The following is a 22,218-nucleotide window of genomic DNA, read 5'->3' as shown; positions in this document are numbered from 1 at the left end:
TTAAAAAAGCTTGTAAGTGCACAAAAATCTCCAAAGACTAAATTACCAGGTGCTCATGGAGTGTTATATATTGTGAAAATACAAGTAATGAGATTGAAAAGGGAAATGAAAACACTCCCCCACACAATAAAAACAACAAGAAATGATCAGAGGAAATGTGATCAATTAAAACAGATTAAAAAGAAAAATAATCAAGTGCAATGCATGAACCTTGATAGGTTCATTTCATTTGAAAAAACGTTTACTATATTGGGGAAAATTTAGAAATATTAATATGGACCATACATTTCATATTACTGAAGTAATTTAATTTTCTCATGTGGAATAGTGGTAGTGTTGTTAATTAGGAGAGTGTCCTCATTCAATATGAAGCATCTTTATGGTGTGCCGGCAACAAAGTTACCACCCTGTGGCTCTTACTTCCCTTTATTAATCAGGATGCCGATAAATTAAGAATATGGGAAGCATTGTGATCCTTCATACTATATCCCTAAAAGCCACTTTAAAGTACTTGTGTAGAGTAGTGTCTAAATCCCATAAAGAATCTCCCTGCTTTGTGCACCAGCAATCAGTCAGCTAAGAACTTGAAGTTGACACTGGTTGTTGGATTTTTTTTATTAGAGTGTATATGATTTACAGTGTTGTGTCAAATTCTGCTCTACAGCATAGCGACCCAGTCATACCTACATGTACATTCTTTTTCTCATGTTGTCTTCCATCATGTTCTACCCCCCAAGAGATTGGACATAGTTTCCTGGGCTCTACAGGAGGACCTCATTGCTTATCCATTCTAAATGTAGTAGTTTGCATCTACCAACCTCAAACTCCCCTCCCTTACCCACCCCCAGTATCCACAGCTCTGCTCTCTATGTCAGTGTTCTCTTTCTGTTTTGTAGATAGGATTGTTTGTGCCACGTTTTAGATTCCACGTGTAAGTGCTATCCTAAGGTATTTGTCTTCCTCTTTGTGACTTACTTCACTTAGTATGAGAATCTCTGGTTGCATCCCTGTAGCTGTGAATGGCATTATTGTGTCCTTTGTAAGGCTGAACAGTATTCCATTGTATACATGTGCCACATCTTCTTAATCCATTTATCCGTCAACGGACATCTAGGTTGTTTCCATGTCTTGGCTATTGTGAATAGTGCTGCAGTGAACATCGGGGTGCATGTATCTTTTTGAATGGAAGTTTTGTCCAGATGTATGCCCAGGAGTGGGATTGCTGGATCACATGGTGGTTCTATATTTAGCTTTCTGAGGCACCTCCATCTTGTTTTCCATAGATTGTACTAATTTACATTCCCATTAAGAGAGACATTATAGGAGTTCCCATCGTGGCGCAGTGGTTAACGAATCCAACTAGGAACCATGAGGTTGTGGGCTTGATCCCTGGCCTTGCTCAGTGGGTTAAGGATCCGTTGTTGCCGTGAGCTGTGGTGTAGATCGCAGACATGGCTCAGATCCCGCGTTGCTGTGGCCCTGGCATAGGCTGGCAGCTACAGCTCTGATTCGACCCTTAGCTTGGGAACCTCCATATGCCAAGGGAGCGGCCCAAGAAATGGCAAAAAGACAAAAAAAAAAAGAGAGAGAGAGAGAGAGACATTATAAAACTCATCCAAAGATTCTGTTTAGTAAGCTGGTGTATACCCAGTTGACATTTTCCTTCCTGTGCAAACACCATCCCAGAGTTTCTCACATGATGCCACATACACCCATTGTCCCTGATAAATCAAGAGAAAATGTAAGAGAACCAAAGAAGTTAAGAATAGATCTCACCAGGACACATCTCCCAATTTTCAAGGCACTGTTTCCTCCAGTCCTAACAAGATCATGGAAGCTGAATCCTTTGGTCCAGTTTACCAAGCCAGTTAATACAACTCTCAGGTTAAGATTCCTGAGGTTCTAACTCTCAGATTCTGTCTGCAGAGATTGGTCTAGAGGAATTGTCAAGATGGAAAAAAGATCTTTAGAAAATTGAGGGCAAATACTTGATAAAATTCTCCTTTAGCAGGATCCTTCTGGCCCCAAGATTATGAAAATTCTTGCCTAATAGTTCCCTAATACCTTTTATTTGATAGTAATCTAAATGTGAGACAGACTTCTTCCTGTGTGACTGCTGCTGCTGATGGGATAATTAGTTTATCCTAAACCGAGTTCCCCAAACCTAGAAGTCAAGGGTTTCATCATTTCAGAAAGGGAGGGTAAGAGGAAAAGGTGTTTTTGTACTTGACTTATGGTAGAGAGAGGGACAGGATTAGGAGGGTTAAAGAGTTGCAGCAGAGGCTCTCAAGAGAACAATCTGAGTGATTTTGCGCCCGGATGTATTAGTAGAAGCCAGATGAAGGTGTACACCATCTAAGAAAGAGATAATTGCTTTAATCCCTTACAAAGTTTTCAAAGTGAGGAAATAATTAATTAGTCCCGGTGAGTCAGTGCAAAGAAACTTTTCAGCTGGAGAAAAATGTTTTTCCTGGCTTTGATTGTTCCCCAACACTTGCAGATGCTCAAAGATGGAGAAATATCCAACTACTGACTAGTAGCTTTTGGAGAAGACCGATACATAATTAGGAATTAAACAGCTCTGTGTTAACTTGAGGTTAACATTCATAAATTGTATTCCTAGGATGTACTTAAGTGTGTACACACACAGACACACACACACAAGTGTGACCTACCTCTCTACCTCCAGCTTTGGGGTGGGAGTAACCCTGCATGATGATATTTGTGTTACAATAGGATGGATGCCTCTTCTCCAGTTATAGTGTCTATGGCGGTTGCTTAGAGTATTTAAGTAATTATAGGTAATTATCTTCTTACTCTCAGTCCTATTTCCAGGCTCTATCTCAGTAAGAAAACAGATGTTTTGCAAGGTTCTGTGACCAGTGTTCTCCATACCTGCATCCTCTCTCCACGCCTCCCTAAACACCAGAGAGACTCAGAGGAGGCGCTTCTCCTAAATCTGCCCCCCTTTTCAACCCTTTCACATTCCTTCCCACCCTGACATAACTCTAGTTTATCCTCTTTCTGTGGTCCAGATGGGAGCACATTCACTCTCTCTGAGGGCCCTAATCACTCCTATGTGCCCTAATAAGTCCAAAGCCAGAAGACAGAGGATGAAACATCAGTGAGGATCAAGATTCATGAGAACAAGACAGCTGACCCCTTGCCCAGGATGCTACAGTTAAGTTCTAGGGAAAAGGACAATACGTCTTTCTGTTTAAACTGATTACCTGACCATCCATTTCCGCTTGCTTTCCCAGTTTCCTAAAAGACATTGTAGGAATAAAAAAAGGAGTTTTTCAAACAACAACAAGGAGAATGGGGGACAAGTTACAGGGAATAATATTTTACAATTTTTTCTGATATGTGAAAGCTGAAACAAGTGTTTCCAAGATAGTAAGACAGAAATGCAAACTACATTCTGCAAAGAGGAGAACAAAAAGAAACAAGTCATTCCCCCAACAGAACAAGTAAGCTTTGGCTCATGGAGGCACCACCTCCCATGAGGTTAAAGCCAGGGATATTGGTTAAAAGTTTGTATACAGAGCAGTTAAGCATTCTTTTAATTTCTGTGTAGCCAAGGAAATACCTGTTCCATAAGTATGGTGACCATTCATCCCACTTGGCCCAGGACTGTTCTAGTTTCAAAACTGAAAGCTTCCCATCCTGGAAACTCCTTCAGTCAGCTGTCAAGCCAGGACAATTGCTCATGTGATCCACATTCCACTGACCTACCACAACAGCTGGAAGGGCCAAGACTTTATCCTCATTAAAAAATATAAAGTTTGGAAAGCTCTAGATTTAGGAGCACAGATCCAAGATGCATAGTTTAAAAGTGTTGAGAGTGGGAAAAAAATTATTAAAGGATAATCAAGAAGCAGATATACTTAAGAAGAACTTTCACTGTGAGAGGAAAAAAGAAAAAAAGGATGAAAAGTTTGAGGAAAACAAAGATCAAATAGGGACAAAAGCAGTTTTAAGGACCCTTTAAATATTAAAACATTACCCTGAAAAAGAGAATGCTGTGTGAAAAAAAAAAAATCAGAAATATAGGAAAGAGCTCCAAGAATATATTAGGACTAGCAAAAAGAAATCCAGTTGAAGGAAAGACATCAAAGAAGTAGCCACAAAAAACATCAAAAATGGGTGTGAAATTTGGAAAAGTAGAAAGTTAAGCAAGTGGAAGAATTTATTCTGTAGTTCTATATCTGAATATAAAAGTTCCCTAAAGATAGAGCAAGGAAAATATAAAGGAATGAATTACACAAGAAAATCTCCCAAGTCTGAAGGATTTGTTTCTGAGTCTCTAAATGGAGAGCACCATGCATATGAAAGAAAACCCAGGCTGAGACATCTAACATCCAAAAGTGGGCAGTCTGGATGTTGGAAGGTCAGATTCCGTGGCACAGATAAAGGGACCGATGAGATTTTGTGTAGAATTTTGAAGATTTAAGTGGGAAGATATTTAAAAGCCAGTCCATGTAATTCAAAAGCATAGAAGCCGTACAGTGGTGGATGTTACACTAAGTTAGTTTAAGGCTTAACATAAAGTTGAAAAGTTGAGTAATAAGAGCTCCTTTCCAAAGATACGTATTCACCATCCCTAGAAAGAATTAAGCTGCGTTTGAATCCCTACGCATTTGTAATGTTATATGGCAGATTGTTGCCATGGGTGACCTTCTCCTGTGCTTTGTCATCTGTGAGTTTTTGAGTCTGTCACATCACTGTCCCATCTGAGAGAGTCATTCCTAGATGCTCCTCTGACGTACGTCTCAGGACAAACAGATAAAAAGTAAGAATAAAAAGCCCTAGCACAGTCACTAAAGTAGGATTTAGAAACATGTATGTGTACTCTCATATATCAGCTGTAAAATATATGTTTTCTTCTCAAAATTCCTTTAAAAGACATCTGAATTTTTAAAGCAGAAATAATGATCCTGTATCATTGGGATTATAGCATTTGTAGATCTAATATATATCACAGTACCATAATAGATGGGGGTATAAATATAGCTACTTTTTCAAACCTCTTAGCATGTTTATGCTAAGTGTTGCAATATTGACTCCTAGTAGGCTGTATAATTTGAGTGTGTATTATAACCCCAAATGGCTACACTAAAGTAGTCCCAAAAGGCATATCTTTTATAATTTTATAATTATAATAGAAAATGTAGAATATTAATCCAGAAAAAAAAAATAGGAAAGGGGGAATAGAAGAATAGAAATATAGATAGGACAAAATAAAAAGATAGGAAAATGGTACACCTAAAAAAAAAATCAATAATCATACTCCATCCAAATGGATTAAATACTCTATTTAAAAGGCAGAGATTGTCAACAGCAACTGTTGATGTCTATCTATGATATACCTGAAATATAAAGACAACTGAAATAAAAATGGTAGGAAAAGTTGTTACCATGCAAACAATAAGCTTAAGAAATCTGGCTGTGTTCTATAATATTAGAAACAGTAGACTGTAATATTGCAAGAAGTATTACAAGATATTGTATTATCTCTTGTATTATATTACGGTATCTTGTAATACTATAATACTGCAAGGAATATCACAGGAGATGTTGCCAGATGTAGAAGACCACCCAGGTACTCCAGGATAATCTCCCCATTTTAAGAGCCTTAAGTTAATCAGAGCTTTAAAGTCCTTAATGCTCTATAAGGTAACTTTCACAGATTCTGGGCATTAGGTTGTGGATTTTTTTTTTTTTTTGGCGAGGGGCATTATTTGGTTACCACAGCCTGTAAGTAAAAACTTTCTCACAAAGAAAACTTACATAAAACTAATGCAAACTTCCAAACCCTTTAGGGGGAAGTGGAGGCATGCCTCAGAGACATTGTCAGTTCAGCTCCAGATACTGCAGTAAAGTGAATATCACCATAAAGCAAGTCATATGAATTTTTTTTTTTACTTCCCAGTGCACAGTCAAGTTATGTTTATGCTATATAGCCTGTTAAGTGTGTGAAAGCATTACGTCTAAAATAACAGTGTCCACACCTTAATTTTAAAAAATACTTGATTGATAAATTAGTTCTAACCATCATCTGACAATGCACAGTTGCCACAGACATTCTATTTGTAAAAAATGCAATTGTCTGCAAAGCACAATGAAATGAAGCACAATAAGATAAATATGTCTGTAATTCCAAATTTTCCCATATGTTAGGAGACGTGTTTCCCAATTCATTTTATAATAATGAAGATTACCAAAATCTGACAAATATTTTATAAGGACAGGAAACTACATGCCACTATAGCTCGTAAATGTAGCAGTAAAAATCCTGAATAACAAGGTAGCAGATAGAATTTAGCAGTAGATGCATTGTCCCTTGTACATACATTGTCCCTTGTATTCCAGAATTCTGTCCTAGTCTTTCCCAGTCAGTTTCCCCTCCAGGGCCAGCAGTCACTTTGGAGATTTCTTTAAACATGGATAATGATTATTTTTGCCTGGTTTAGAGCATTGAAAGTAGAATCACAAAGTGTTCATTCGTTGGTGTGTGTGGCTTCTTTCATTCAGTGTAATGTGTGTGAGGTTAGTCTGTGTTGTGTGTATCAGTGGTTTGTTACTTTTCATTGCTGAGTACGCTTTCATCATATGAGTATACAGTTGATCCTCATTATTCAGGTAGTTATGTCTTACGAGGTTGCTGGGGGCACAGAGTACTAAATCATTGTCTGTAGGAGAAATATTGGGATAGATTCCTGGGAACACTTATCACAACGTTTTTATCAACTGATCTGTATGTAACCTTGATTTATGTTTGTTTATGTCAGAGTCGCCTTGCTTAATATATATTATTGGTTCATTAACATTGACACACTTCCAGCAGCCTGTATGTAACTCATGCCTGAATGAAGTTTACTGAATATTGACTCTAACGAAGCTTGTTTAACACCAGTCTAAGCTTCTTTTCTCCGTAAGGCAGATAAACTGTCTTCTCGCACGTAGGAACACTAGACCACACTCAGTGCCATGCTTGGGGTGCTGTTGGGATTTCAGACAGCACTATTATCCATACAGCCCACAAAAATGCGGAAAACATGGTGCTAGTTAGTTAGAGAGAGAGACGTTTTCAGCATGGGAGAAGAAGGGTCTTGCCTTCTTCAACTTCAGTTGAGAACATGTGCACTGGGTGACTCAAATTTTCCCCTGTTCTGAGCATACATGACTGTGTCCATGAATGACCTTGAGAAAAGCCTTGGAAATACTGATTTTGGAGTTGCAAGTGAGTTTTAGTGAGTACATGAATTTGCAAGTACAGAGTGGGTGAATAGCAAGGACCATTGTCTTTTTTTTTTTTTTTAATCACATCTGTAGTTGTGTAATGATCATCACAATCCAATTTCACAGGACTTCCATCCCACAACCCAAGCACATCCCCCCATCCCCCAAACTGTCTTCTCCAGAGACCATAAGTTTTTCAATGTCTGTGAATCAGCATCTGTTCTACAAAGAAGTTCAGTCTGTCCTTTTTTCAGATTCCACATGTCAGTGAAAGCATTGGATATTGGTGTCTCATCGTATGGCTGACTTTACTTAGCATGATAGTTTCTAGGTCCATCCATGTTGCTAAAAATGCTGGTATTTCATTCCTTTTAATGGCTGAGTAATATTCCATTGTATATATGTACCACATCGTCTGGATCCACTCCTCTATCGATGGACATTTAGGTGGTTTCCACGTCTTGGCTATTGCAAATAGTGCTGCAGTGAACATCGGAGTACATGTGTCTTTGCAAGTCGTCGTTTTTTCTGGATAGATGCTGGATAAAATAGTAGTTCTATTTTTAGTTTTAGTTTTCTGAGGACTCACCAGACTGTTTTCCACAGTGGTTGCACTAATTTAAAATCCCACCAACAATGTAATAGTGTTCCTTTTTCTCCATACCCTCTCCAGCACTTAGTGTTTGTAGACTTTTTGATGATGGCCATTCTGGCTAGTGTAAGGTGGTACCTCATTGTGGTTTTGATTTGCATGTCTCTAATAATGAGTGGTGTTGAACATCTTTTCATGTGTTTTTTGGGCCATCTGTATGTCTTCTTTGGAGAACTGTCTGTTTAGATCTTCTGCCCATTTTTTGATTTTTTTTTTTTTTTTGGTATGGGGACCATTGTCTTCTTGATAGATATTTGTTTTGTGTCACTTTCTATGATGAATTAAAGTGCTATGAACATTAAAATAGACATCTTTGTAAGGACATGTTTTCATTTCTTAGGTAAATACCTGGGAGCAGAGTTGCTGTATCATAGAGTAAGTACATATTTAGCTTTAAGAAACTGACAGAGGAGTTCCCATGGTGGTACAGCAGAAACGAATCTGACTTGGACCCCCATGAGGTTGTGGGTTCAACCCCTGGCCTCCCTCAGTAGGTTAAGGATCTGGCATTGCCTTGAGCCGTGGTGTAAGTCACAGATGCGGCTCGGATCCTGCGTTGCTGTGACTGTGGCATAGGCTGGCAATTGTAGCTCCGATTTGACCCCTAGCCTGGGAACCTCCATATGCCGCAGTTGTGGCCCTAAAAAGCAAAACAAACAAGCCAACAAAAAACTGACAGAATTTTTCCCAATGGATTTTACTAGTGTGCAATCCTTCCTACATCTGAAGTGTCTACTGGGGAACTCTGGCTTTAAACAACACTGGAGGGAAATGAAGCATGCCCTGAATTAGAGAAGCGGGTTCTGCAATATGGCTTCTGAGACAGAGTCTACCTTCCTTGGATGTGCCAGCAGCCTTGCTTTGTGTATTTCCAACAGTCGTCACATGACCTGATACACCTGCTCAGAAGCTAACAGGCAGGTACTGGAACAGAGGTATTCTGGGCAGCTGTCAGCATTGTTCCCATGGGGATGAGGACCTCGGGGATGTGTCTTTACTTCACAATGTGATTATTGGCTTCTGAGATGTTCGTGTCACTTCTGGAATCTGCACAGGGTTAACACTGAGAGGCCATTCTCCTACTTCCTGTGGAAATCTGTAGGGAAAGTCTCAATATAATCTCATTTCAAGACATTATAAATTGATACAACTTTTTGGAGCTCTAGTTGATAACAGCTAAGAAATTAATATCATTTAGGACGAGGTAACTACTAATGTAGATACATGTGGAGAAGCTGTTTGTTGGAGTGTCTCTATACCGGTGATGAACTGAAGGAAACTGTTCATCAGCAGAGCCCTCATTAAGTAAATGTCAGGTTTTTTTTTCATAAGGTGAATATTTATTTAGCAATGTGAGAGATGTATACACACACATAAACACATAACCGAAGGAAAGTAGCAGGTCAGTATGTTGGCTGAACTAGCAAGTAAGGACCACACAGACGTATGCCTGCAGATGCCTAGCAAGCTTCTGTATGGGTCTGATGGCTACTACTCATAGTGCTTAGGTCCAGGAGATGCTTCAGAAAGTCAGACATCGGGGAGAGGGGCCCTTGCACTTTGTTTTATATCCCTCTAGAAATTTTTATTTTATTGTGTACCATGAGTTGTTCTAATGCTATGGTAAGTGGACGTTGTTTTTAAAAGTGTCGATAGAAGTATTTTAAATGTCATTTTGCAATTTTATCCAGCACCCCAGCCATCCTCACTTGTATATATTACTTTGGGGGTCAGTTCTGCATGTTGCTTCTTCAGCCTTTACGTCTCACTTCAGGCAGCTCAGGAAGGTGCCCTGGTGGCATATGGGACCCAAGAGGGGGCATATGTCTGAGCAGCAGAGTTGGGGTGCATGCAGGCTGGAGAGACTGGACAGGCTGTGGCATTAGCAGGTTGTGAGCTTGGTTTGTATGCAGATCCTCTTTCTTCCTCTCTTCCCAGTTCCCCATACTTATGGTCAGAGGGTATCTGGGAGGGTGGGTGCAGAGATCATCTGGAGAAGATGGGCTTCTTAGGGACTGAGATAAAGGGAAACTTTTGATAGAAGCCATTTGGTGTCCATTAGGGTTTTTTTTCCTGCTTTTTAGGGCCGTACCTGTGACATGTGGAAGTTCTGAGGCTAGGGATAGATCTGTAGCTGCTATAGCTGCTGGCCTACACCACAGCTCACAGCAACACCGGATCCTTAACCCACTGAGCAAAGCCAGGGATCGAACCTGCGTCGTTATGGATGCTAGTTGTACTAGCTGGGCTTGTCACCACTGAGCCACAATGGGGACTTCCTCCACTGGGTTTTTGATGTGTGTTTTAGAGTCATTTGTGGTATCTTCTGTGGGGGGGTCACTAGGCTCTGCAGGGCTGAATGGAATTGGGTGTAGACACAGAAGAGATGGCTATTTACAGTGTGACTGTTTGGCGACAACCAGGACAGGGAGGGCTGGCCGGGTGTTGAGAAACTCCTGACTAGGAGATTTCAAGCTTGCCCATTTAGAACTTGTCCATGTTCTAAAACTTGATTAGCCTCAGAGGGAAAGGTGAAAGTTTCTCTGGCTTTCTTCTGACTGCTTCCCTAGGGTTTCTCTGAACTTGGCAGGTTTAGTTCCTCAGTGACTAAGTCTCCCTGCGGATAGAGAGGAGAAAGAAAGAAGGAGACAGAGAAGGAGAGAGAGAGTTGGGTTCTCACAACACTTTTATCACTGGAATTTTCCCGAAGTTGCTGGTGTGGGGACTTCTCTCTTTCCCTGAGAATGAAGATGCCAATAACTTGCTTTGACCCACAGACCATGCTTAGCTCTCATCAGATAGCACGTAGCCTGGGCTGATCCCAGAGCCATAGAACTTTCCAATCAAGTCTCTTCTCTGGAGGTGAGTGTCTGCCTTTGCGAAGGAGAGAGGAGGAGAGGATCAGGATGGAAAGCTCTTGGCTTTGCCGCCACCTAGAAGAAGGGTACCTAGAACATGAAAGTGGACTAAGGACACTGCATGGAGAATCAGCCCTACATCCAGCATTGCCTCCAGAGCAGAGAGCAGAGTAAGCCCTTCTCGTTGCTAGCAACAGATGCAGCTCTCTGCCATCACCTAAGACCCTGCTCTCTCATTTCTTACCATTTCTTCCTTTCATGTGCCTGCCCTTCTGTAGGGGCCAAGCAGGGAGAAGGGCCCCGGGTTGACCAGACAGTGCCTTAGTCGAGAGTAAAAGAAAGTCTACTAAGAGGAGGAAGAGCACATCAGGATGGATGCTCTGTGTTTATTCATTGACCTCTTTGTGATTTATTCACCGAATAAAGAATGAAAGAGTGCATGCTTACTCTATGTCAGACTCCATTCTTGGCCCGGGAGGCCTGATGGTGAATAAGGAAGACAGAGTCCCTTGAATTCCTTCAGTTTCACCTATTGATGAGAAATAAGAAGAGGAAAATACAGCCTAAAGAGAGGCCAGAGGATGAAGAAGCACACATGTTAGTTCAGAGATTGGGGAAGGGCCCATGGGTTGGAGAACAGTGACCTGTATGTGGTGAGGGGAGGAATCCAGTTGTTATAAGGAGCTCAGTGTGATCTATTTTGGTGTTTTCTGATGCGTGTCCTTACTTGTAGGACTCGGGAGAAAGTGAGAGGACCTAGATGAGCAGATGGTCTCCGGGGATTTTCCACGCTCCCCTGTGGGACTCAGACCGTGGCCAGATGGGAACAGGGACAGACTGCCCTTTAGGGGGTCCAGTCTCCTTCCTGGAATTAGAGATTTGAGACCTAGGAGGGTAGATAATTCCCCTCTTGTTCCTGGTTCCAGATCATGTGGGCGCGGTGGGAGTTGGGGAGGAAGATCCCAACCTCTTCACTCCTTCTGTTCCCTTCACCCTGCTGTCCTCTGTTGAGAAGAAGAATCACAATCTCAGAGCTAGAGGTCAAAGACCCAGTGTTGGGGAGGCTCTTCTTCTTTAGAGGAGACACAGTCATGCACCAGAGAGGTGGAAAGTGACTCTTACCATAAGACTAAGGAGGGAGGAGTGGACGGCCTACTGCCAGGAGCCAGCTGCCCGGAAAGACTAAATCCTTGCTCTCCAAATAGCTCTTATCTAATGACAGTGTCCTGAGCAGACCCCTTCTCCATGTGTGTCAACAAAAGGCAGAAATCATGATGCGCAGAACTGAAGTGAAATCTTTGAAGGGACCATAAGGCGAATGAGCCTAGGTTCAAAGGAAACAAGGGAGCGGTAAGTGCGTCTGGGTGGTATTAGCTTTGTTGTAGCTGTTGAGATGTGGCATCTTTTTGAGGACATGGACCGAACGGGCACGGAAGACAGTTTAGGGCACCCAGGATGGAAGAGGTCACAGTCTCCATGGCCCATGTGGCAGATCAGAGCAGCGTGTTGAGAGACAAGGGTGGTTTCTGGGGTGGGCAGATTCTGATGCCCAGAGTGATCTTGGTGAGTGTTTCTTATCTCCTTGGACATCTTCACATGTTATCCATGTTCCTCATACAACATTTAACATTGGCCTTGAACAGAGAATAGTGAAAGATGAACTCCTGCGGTTATGATGTGGAGCCTGAGAGCAGGAGGAGCTATTTTTTTCAACGTGGAAATGTCTTTGAAATTAGAAGTCTGTTGTCTCAGCATTCCCCTTGTGGCTCAGTGGAAACGAATCTGACTAGTATCCATGAGAATCCAGAATCCATGGAATAAACACAGAAGCGCCACTTTGGAGGTAAAAAGTAAAGCTGCCATGATGTTTCTTTATTTTTAGTCCCTGATGTTCATTCTATACAGATTCGATTTGTATAAAACTAGGAGCAGGAGTTCTCATGGTGGCACAGAGGCAATGAATCTGACTAGTATCCATGAGAACGCAGGTTTGATTCCTGGCCTTGCTCAGTGGGTTAAGGATCCGGCGTTGCCGTGAGCTGTGGTGTAGGTTGCAGACACAGCTCCAGATCTTGTGTTGCTATGAGCTGTGGTGCAGGCTGGCAGCTGTAGCTCTGATTCGACCCCTACCCTGGGAACCTCCATATGTCTTTTTAGGGTGTGAACCTCAAAAGACAAAAGAAAAAAAAAGTATGTTGTCTCTCCTTTACCCTCTAGATTTCACAGAGAGCAAGAGAACACATCTAAATGTTGGAGAATTACTCTAGTGCTGTTGACTTTTATCTCCTTGGCTTCCCTGGCTCTAAAGAACTCCATAGTATTCTTTTTGCCACCTTCTTCTTCCTCTACTCGGTGACATTATTTGGAAACATGATCATTATCTTGACAGTCTGTGTGGATAAACGTCTGCAGTCCCCCATGTATTTCTTCCTGGGTCACCTCTCTGTGCTAGAGATCCTGATCACATCCGTGGCCGTCCCCCTGATGCTGCGGGGCTTGCTGCTTCCTGGGATGCAGGCGGTATCCTTGACCGCATGTGCCGTACAGCTGTATCTGTACCTCTCTTTGGGGACGTCGGAGTTGGTGTTGATGGGAGCGATGGCTGTGGACCGTTACGTGGCTGTCTGTAACCCTTTGAGGTACAGCATCATTATGAGCAGCCACACCTGTACCTGGGTGGTAGTTGTGTCCTGGGTGTTTGGGTTCCTATTTCAAATCTGGCCAGTCTATGCCACGTTTCACCTTACCTTCTGCAAATCAAATGTGTTGGACCATTTTTACTGTGACCGAGGGCAGCTATTCAGACTCTCTTGTGATGACAGCCGTTTCACAGAGTTTATACTTTTTCTAATGGCTGTTTTCATTATTGTTGGTTCTTTGATCCCCACAATTGTCTCCTATACCTACATCGTCTCCACCGTCCTAAGGATCCCCTCGGCTTCGGGCCGGAGGAAAGCCTTCTCTACCTGTGCCTCCCACTTCACCTTTGTCGTGATTGCCTACGGCAGCTGCTTGTTCCTCTACGTGAAACCCAAGCAAACTCAGGCAGCCGAGTACAACAGGGTCGCGTCCCTGATGGTTTTAGTGGTGACCCCTTTTCTGAACCCTTTTATCTTCACCCTCCGGAACGACCAATTCGTAGAGGCTTTTAGAGATGTCCTGAAACGCTGCTGTCAACTCCTCAAGGATTAGCTCTGTCCTAAGGACCATCGCGGCCTCATCGTCCTGGGCCTGAGTCATCTGAAAGCACTAATTCCGATCTGAAATGATTGCTTTTTTCCTCAAACATTTCATGATCAACAAAGTAGCTTAAGCATAGCGACAGTGCTTCAGTCTCTAAGCCCGTGATTCCTACATGGCAGATTGCTTCATTGTTTTTTAAGTGTGTATATTCATTTGTGCACATTACTGTAGTGAAAATAAAGCTCACAAAATAAATTGGACAATTGTATATATTCAAAATATATGTGATTTTTAAAATTTATTTTTAATTTTTTTTATTTTTTTAATAGTTATTTCCCCAATACGTTTTTTTTCTACTGTACAGCATGGTGACCCAGTTACACATACATGTACACATTCTATTTTCACACATTATCATGCTCTATCATAAGTGATTAGATATAGTTCCCAGTGTTAGTAGGATCTCATGGCTAATCCATTCCAAAGGCAATAGTTTGTGTCTATTAACCCTAAGCTCTCCAACCACCCACTCCCTCCCCCTCCCCCTTGGCAACCACACATCTCTTCTGCAAGCCCATGATTTTCTTTTCTGTGGAAAGGTTCATTTGTGTTTCTGTTAGATTCCAGATATAAGTAATATCATATGATATTTGTCTTTCTCTTTCTGACTTACTTCACTCAGTATGAGAGTCTCTAGTTCCATCCATGTTGCTGCAAATGGCATTATTTGTTAATTTTTTTTAAAAAAACATTCAGCTATTTGAATGGGAAAAGCAAGTAAAAGTGTAATTCATTCTCTGACAGCTGACTTAATTAGGACCTGTGATTTTTTCCCCCTATACTGTCCTGTGCTTTCACGATTTCTCACTTCTTAAAGTGCCCTATCTTGCTTCCAGAAGTGATGCCAAGTCCAACTTCACGGTTCAACTTTTTCCTGAGGTTTCTGACCAAAGGTCCGATAGTGAGAGTACCTCCCTGTAGATTTTCTCCACCAGCAGTTGTGAGAGAAACCCACTCCTTACTAACATCAGGGTGGGAGGTGTGTTAATACAGACGAGTCTCTAATGATTTCTACTAGATGTTGATAATAATAACATTTAGCTCCAGGAAAGGGGTCAAAAGAATTGATCAGATGGGGAGAGGGACATTTGTGTTATATCATTCCATTTGATATTTAATTGTGACTTGTGCTAATTTTGGTAAAAAATGACAGTTGTGTTTGAAAATGTAAAAATAAATATTTTAGATACAACCTTGCAATTTCATTCAGCATCTCAGCCATCCTGACTTTCATATAGCATTTTGGAGGTCAATCTTGAGTATTTTTTTTAACCTTTACCTTTCAGTTCAACAGAAAAGGGAGGTTGCCCTATGGCATTTGAAATTCTAGAGGGAAATGTATGGCTGAACAACCCCAGCTGGAATGCACACATGTTGGAGAGACGGGAATGGGCTGTGATGTTAACACGTAGTGTGGTTGGAGCAGGTGGAAGATTTTCCCTCTTATCTCTGACCAGGATCCCGACTCTGGCCAGGGGTGTGTGGCAGAGAGTGCAGAGATCATCTGGCAGAGATGGCCTCCATGCAGTCTCGGAGATGAAGAGAAGATTTGGACTGAAGTCCCTTTGTTGGCTTCTAGGATTTTGACATATATCTTGGCGCTACGAGTGGGTTCGGCTGTTTGGGGGTGTCTTAGGCTCTGTAGGGCTGACGGTAGTCAGGGAGAATCACAGAGCAGCTCAGCTGGCTGACTGTTCGCAGCCTGCCTTGTGCGGTGGTAAGTGAGGGCCTGGGAGGAAGGTGGCCTGGGCGTTGAGCAACTCCTGCCTGGCAGCTTTCCAGTTTGTCCATCGCACAAAACCTCCCTGTTCCAGAACTTGATGCGCCTCAGGAGGGAAGCGGGCACGTTTCTTCAGCTGTTCCTTGACTGCATCCCCAGTGTGTCTCTGAACCTGTGCAAATTGTTCCCCAGGGAATAACCATCCTTAGGGACAGACAACGGAGAGGAGGAGAGAGGCAGAGAGAACGAGAGAGAGGGACCGGTGGGCACCTCTCAGCACCATTATTTCTGGAGTTTTCTCTGTGTTTCTGTGTGTGGCCGGTTGTTCTTCAGTATGAGCGGAGGCAGGAGCAGAGCCTCCTTGCCTGCCCGCTTGCATCTCTCACAGGCATCCTGTCTTAATAAACCTATTTCTTGCCTAAAAAAAAAAAAAAATGATTGGAGGCAGGAAGAGCTGCCTGTCTTCCAAGCGTTGCTCTGTACTAGCCGTGCAGGGGGAGCCTGGGCTGATGCCTGAAGGGCAATAGAACTTTCCAGTCCCCTTCTCTGGAGGTGAGTGACTTCCAGATGCCCCTGTGTGACGGAGGAACTAGAAGGGTCTCACCAAGGGAAGGCCTGAGCTCAGCTGCCTCCTAGAACAAGGAGCCCCAGAGGCCGAAGAGTGGCCCCAGGCAGGTGCAGAGAGAGGAACTCTCCATCAAGGCATCCGGCCCTGGCCAAGAGCACACTGAGGATGCCCAGTGCCGGCCTCAGGCACAGCCCTCTGCCTAAGAGAACTGAGAGCCTCCTCTCTCCTTTCTCGTCATCTCTGCCTTAGCAGTTGGCCATGTAGTCGGGTCTCCCCAGGAAGGGAGACTGCAGGTTGACTGGACAAGGCTTCAGAGAAGTCTTAATTTTAAGGTGGGGTTTTGGTGATAAATTAAAAAAGTAAAAGTGTAATATGATTTGAAATATTGATGGGAGCCAATAGAAAGAAAAATACAGCCTAGAAAGATTAGAGGGTCAAACAGTGCATAGTATTTTAGAGAGGATGAGTGGAAAAGGAGGCGTTTGAGCAGAGTTGCATCTGGTGTTAGAAGGGCTTGACTTTCTAAGGAACATAGTATCGTCTATTTCAGTGTCTTCTAGTATTTTTCCCCTAGGGCTCTGGAGCAAATAGGAAGTCATAGACAGCAGGTATGTGTTTTGGAATTTTGCAAGCTACTCTTTGGGCCTGAGATCACAGCAGTTTGGTTCATGGGGCAGACTGCCTGTTTGAAGGTCTTGACTCTTGCTGGAAGTAGAGATTTGAGACCTTGTAAGATAGAGGATGTTGCCTCTAAATTGGAGATGCTTTTTTTTTGTTTGTTTCCTGGTTCCAGGATGGAGATTGCGTAGGACAGATGGGAGCTAGGGATGAAAGTCCCAGGCTTTTTCTTCCTTCTGGACCTTTCCTCCCTGGTGCCATTTGGTCACAAGAGGAATGATAATCTCAGAGCTAGAGGTCACCAACGTGGAGCTGGCCAGGTTCTTTCTGCTTAGACACATTCACTGAAAAGAGAGATGGAGGATGACTTTTATCAAAAGAAGAAAGCAGGAGTTCCCTGTCGTGGCTCAGTGGTTAACGAATCCGACTAGGAACCATGGGGTTGCAGATTTGACCCCTGGCCTCGCTCAGTGGGTTAAGGATCTGGCGTTGCTATGAGTTGTGGCGTAGGCTGGAGACTACAGCTCCGATTCGACCCCTAGCCTGGGAACCTTTATATGCTGAGGGAGCGGCCCAAGAAATGGCAAAAAGACCAAAAAAAAAGAATAAAGCAGAAGAAGTAGCTAATCCACTCTAAGGAACCAGCTCCCCAGACGTCAGGGAAGGACTTAATATACTGTCTCAAATTAGCTCTTATTACAATGTCCCAGATAGGTACAAATTTCCAGCAGCACTCCACAAATGATACATGACACAGGCAACAACTTTAAAATGAATGTAGCGCAAATGGCGCCTGCATCCAGTGGACACAAGGGAAATAAGTAATCATGTCTTGGTGGGATTGGCTAGGAGAAACCTTATAACCATAGATATATATATGAAGGAGAAAAAATAGCTTTATTGCTTTGCCAGGCAAAGGAGGGTCACAGCAAGCTAATGCTCTAAAGACTGTTCCCCCCGCCCCCTGAGAGAATGGGAGGTGGTCTTACAGTTTGCGAGAGACAAATAGGGCCACAGATAAGGATCAGGGTAGACTCAAACTTTCATTGTTTTTTAGAGCTGGTGTTAAGTGGTCCCAGGACTGGTTCTGGTGGTCCCTCTTTCCAGAATGAAGAATGCTTCGTTAGGAGTTCCCCTTTTGGCTCAGCTATAACAAACCTGACTCATATCCATGAGGACATGGATTCGATCCCTGGCTTTGCTCCGTGGATTAAGGATCCAGCGTTGCCGTGAGCTGCAGTGTAGGTCACAGACATGGCCCAGATCTGGCATTGCTGTGGCTGTGGTGGAGGCCTGCACCTGTATCTTTGATTAGATGCCTAGCCTGGGAACTTCCATATGCTGTGGTGTGGCCAGCCCTAAAAAGACAGAAAAAAAATTTTAGAAAGAGAAAAAGAATCCTTCTTTAACATCCTCCGTTTGTTGAGGGTTTTGGTGCTGTGGAAGAACTCAAAGATATTGTTATGTATATTCCTTGAGGAGGGACTAGGACCTGCCCCAAGGCTGCAAGATCCTTGACTGCTCCTCCCTGGTCTCTGCATACACTCCCTTCCCTGACTAGCAACTGTTTGAACTCAAGGAAGGTTGAGGAGGCTGAATGAAGCCTATTTCCTAAAAAGCAGTGGGGAACAAAGGAGCCCCACAGGGCCCTGCTCTGTTTTAAGAGGCCTATTCCAGATACCTAGAGGGAGACTTCCTTCCAAATGGAGATCTCCCTGATACATGTAAACTCCTCCTACAAAGGGTAACTTCTACCTGGTGTTCAGAGCTTTTCTAGTATCTCCTGTTTTAAAAAAGTAACCAGCTCAAGATAATCCTTATGTCAATGTAGGGGAGCCGAATTTGCCAATCTAAAATATGTCTGTTGGCATATGTTTGTGTATATATATATATATATATTTTTTTTTTCCTCTTGTCTTATTAGGTCCACACCCACGGCATATGGAATTTCCCAGGCTAGGGGTCAAATCGGAGCTGTAGTTGCTGGCCTACACCACAGCCATCGCATCTCAGGATCTGAGCTGCATCTGCAACTTCACCACAGCTCACAGCAACGCCGGATCCCCAACCCACGGAGTGAGGGCAGGGATGGAACCTGCATCCGCATGGATACTAGTCAGAGAAAACCTTAAAATTATCGATATACAGGCGTTTTTCAGGACACGGACAAAATAGTCATAGAAGACAGGTTAGGGCATCCAGGGTGGAAGGGGTTGAGGCATAAATGAGTATGTTGGGGTCAGGGAAGTAGGGTGTGCGGGTGAGAGCACAGATGGCAGCATGTGCTGTGAGGTGAGAGAGAAGAGGGCATCCTGGGTGCTGGGTTTTCGTGCCCAGGGTGCTGTGGTGACTACTGCTCATCTTCTCAGACATACCCATCGTCTCCATGTTTTACACATTTCCTTTAAAAGTATTCAGCACCAACCTGGAGCAGAAAACAGCCATGTCACGTTGTGGAGCCCAAGTGTAGGGTGTAAATCCACCAATAGGAAATGTCTTCAGTCTCCTTGAGGCTGGAAACCTGTTCTCGCTCTCGCTCTCTCGCTCTCGCTCTCTCGCTCTCGCTCTCGCTCGCTCGCTCGCTCTCTCTCGCTCTTTAGGTTTCCCAAGGAACAAAAGTCCAGCACTAAATGCGGGGGAATCACTCTAGTGCCAGCGAATTCTATCTCGTTGGCTTCCTCTTTGCTACCTTCCTCTTGCTCTACTCAGTGACCCTGACGGGAAACACGGTCATCGTCGCGCCCGTCTGCGTCGATAAACGTCTGCAGTCCCCCATGTATTCCTTCCTTGGCCATCTCTCTGCCATGTCCTGGTGCCAAGCATCCTCGTCCCTGTGATGCTGTGGGGGCTGCTGCTCCCTGGGATGCAGACAGTGTCTCTGCCTGGGTGTGTCGCCCAGCTCTTCCTGTTCCTTGCTGTGGGGACCACGGAGTTTGCCCTGTTGGGAGGGATGGCCGTGGACCGTGACGTGGCTGTCTGCAACCCTTTGAGAGACCACATCATTATGAACAGCCGCACCTGCAACTTTGTGGTAATCGGGTCCTGGGCGTTTGGGTTTCTTTTTCAAATCTGGCCCGTTTACGCCACGTTCCAGCTTTCCTACTGCAAATCTAATGTGGTGAACAATTTTTTCTGCGACCGAGGGCAACTGCGCAAACTCTCCTGCAGTAATACTCTTTTCATGGAGTTCATCCTCTTCTTAAGGGCTGTTTTTGTTCTGTTGGGTTCTCTGATCCCCACAATTGTCTCCTACAGCTGCACCGTCTCCACCGTCCTCAGGATCCTCTCGGCGTCGGGCCGGAGGAAAGCCTGCTCTACCTGTGCCTCCCACTTCACCTGTGTTGTAATTGGCTATGGCGGCTGCTTGTTCCTCTACGTGAAACCCAAGCGTAGATAGGGAAAATAATAATGCCAATGGCTAGGCTCCAAGTTTCCAATGTTTAGAGATCAATGAATAAACAGGAATCAATGAAGAAGACTGGGTATTAGCCAGCAAAATGGGAAGTAAACTAGAAGAGAGGGGTGTCTTTAAAGCCCAGTGGAGAAAGTTTTCCAGGGCACTGATAATCTGTCATATGGTCCTGAGATGCCAAGAAAGATGCACCCTAAGAACTGACTACTGGCTATTTGGAGGTCACAGATGAATTTGATGATCTCACAAGAGAAGTTCTTGTAACACTTTATCAAGAGCTCTGAAACTCAAGGACTGTCATCAAAACTTTCGGTATCTTCAGCTTCTTCTCTGAATGTCACACTGATCTTTATGCTCTCCTTGAAACATCCTTCCTCTAAGGACACTGGGCACTCATAAGTCCTCTGAAGTCGTAAGTACATAGAGGAGGACCGTTCATGTACCAAGTAGGAGAATGTCTCGTAAATGAGGTGCTATGATCAGTCCGATTCTTTGTGCCTCAAGTTGAGAGAGACTGACCGTGAGCTGCGGCTTAAGAGACAGTCACAACCTCTGCTGCCTCAGGTGGCTAGTGAAGACGACCTGAAGGAAGCTTGAGGGTCCCCGGCAGGGAACTTGGGTTGCGGAGTGCCAAGTCACAGTGTTCATTAGAGGTGAAGGTCAAGTGGAGGAAAGCTAAGACTTTACAGCATTACTGCTCAGCGTGTGTGGAGGGAAACGCAGGAAGTGGAGTGGGACTGACCAGGAGGCAAAGGCCAACAGAGGATATGGCTTCTGGAAGCAGGGGTTTGGCAGCAGCAGGGGAAATGGGTACAGGCTGCCTCTGCTTGATGCTGTCAGTTATCAGTCAGTGCTGATTTATAACCCTCTGAGGACAGGGATCTCTGACTGTAGTCATGTGACCAGTAGCTCACTCAGAGAGAAGCCTCATTGGTTTGCCAGCCCGAGCAAAGGGAAGCATGGCATTGATATCTGTGTGGACACAGAATTTTCGAGCCACCTTTCTCTGACTTGGGCTTGTTTTTATTCCCATCTTGTTAATGAGTAAACAGGTTCTAAAAACTGTGTCTTGCCTACCTTCGGCTTCCAGCAAATTAAAGAACCACTTCTTGGATGAAGATCTCAACTTCAGCTCTTCCACAAAGTGCTCCCCCTATTGTTTATTGCCGTTGAGACACATAGTGAGAATCTTGTTTAATATATTACTTCTTGAGCCAAGTATTACTGCTCTATATTAGATGTAAGGAAATGAAGGCACAGAAAGGGTAAGACATCCGTACAGATGCACATAGCATATTGGGCACAAAGTCAAAATTCCAGTCCAATGGTTTATTAAATTCCCATTGCTTTAAAAAAAAAATAACACTGCTCTGCCCAGTAAGGTCACATTTATCTACCCTTCTAAGGATCGAGTAGCTCTCCAGTAACAAATTTAAACCAGAGTCCACGCTTCCTACATGCTCCCCACCCACAGCCCCACTCCAGCGTGGGCCACTTTTAGAACTGGTGCAGAAGTATCTCCTTGTCTTGAGGAAAATTTGAGCTGTCTACTAGAGAAATCACTCAATGTCTACACTTCCTGATTATAAAAGCCTGCAGTTAATTCTGTCATAAAACAGGAAATGTGTCAACCTCAGTTCTCCCTTCTCAAAACAGAGGTTTGTGGTTTTCTTTCTGTTTTTTTGAATGTGGGGCTTACTTTTTCTTAGAATTCTGTTTATTCTTTTCTTTACCACAGATGCAGCCTTGCCCCCTTCACTGGAGCACTTGCTCTTTGCTCATGCCATCAGAGAAAGTTAGTATCTCCCTCAAGTTCTAATATAACCTCAACCTCCACTCCACCAAAACATGAATTATTTCTGACAACTTCCTTTGTGCAAGTTTTAACGCATGACACATCATCTC

The 22,218-nt window shown here is 43.5% G+C and overlaps 1 protein-coding gene and 1 pseudogene across 1 annotated transcript; both read left to right on the top strand.

The window, feature by feature from the left end:
- Positions 1-12,999: 12,999 nt before the first annotated feature.
- LOC125117712 (olfactory receptor 9A4-like) lies at positions 13,000-13,976 on the top strand. The gene has a single exon (XM_047763771.1). It carries the CDS (start codon positions 13,000-13,002, stop codon positions 13,942-13,944), a length of 945 nt encoding a protein of 314 aa, XP_047619727.1. The 3' UTR covers positions 13,945-13,976.
- A 5,555-nt stretch (positions 13,977-19,531) lies between these two features.
- LOC125117778 (olfactory receptor 9A4-like) lies at positions 19,532-20,298 on the top strand (annotated as a pseudogene).
- Positions 20,299-22,218: the final 1,920 nt, after the last annotated feature.

Source organism: Phacochoerus africanus, chromosome 16 (genome assembly GCF_016906955.1).
Source record: "Phacochoerus africanus isolate WHEZ1 chromosome 16, ROS_Pafr_v1, whole genome shotgun sequence".
NCBI classification, from domain to species: Eukaryota; Metazoa; Chordata; class Mammalia; order Artiodactyla; family Suidae; genus Phacochoerus; species Phacochoerus africanus.
This window is presented reverse-complemented; position numbering and strand designations above follow the sequence as displayed.

What these genes read in the sequence shown, in the direction of transcription:
- LOC125117712 (XM_047763771.1), top strand. Translation starts at nt 13,000, where the DNA reads ATGTTGGAGAATTACTCTAGTGCTGTTGACTTTTATCTCCTTGGCTTC.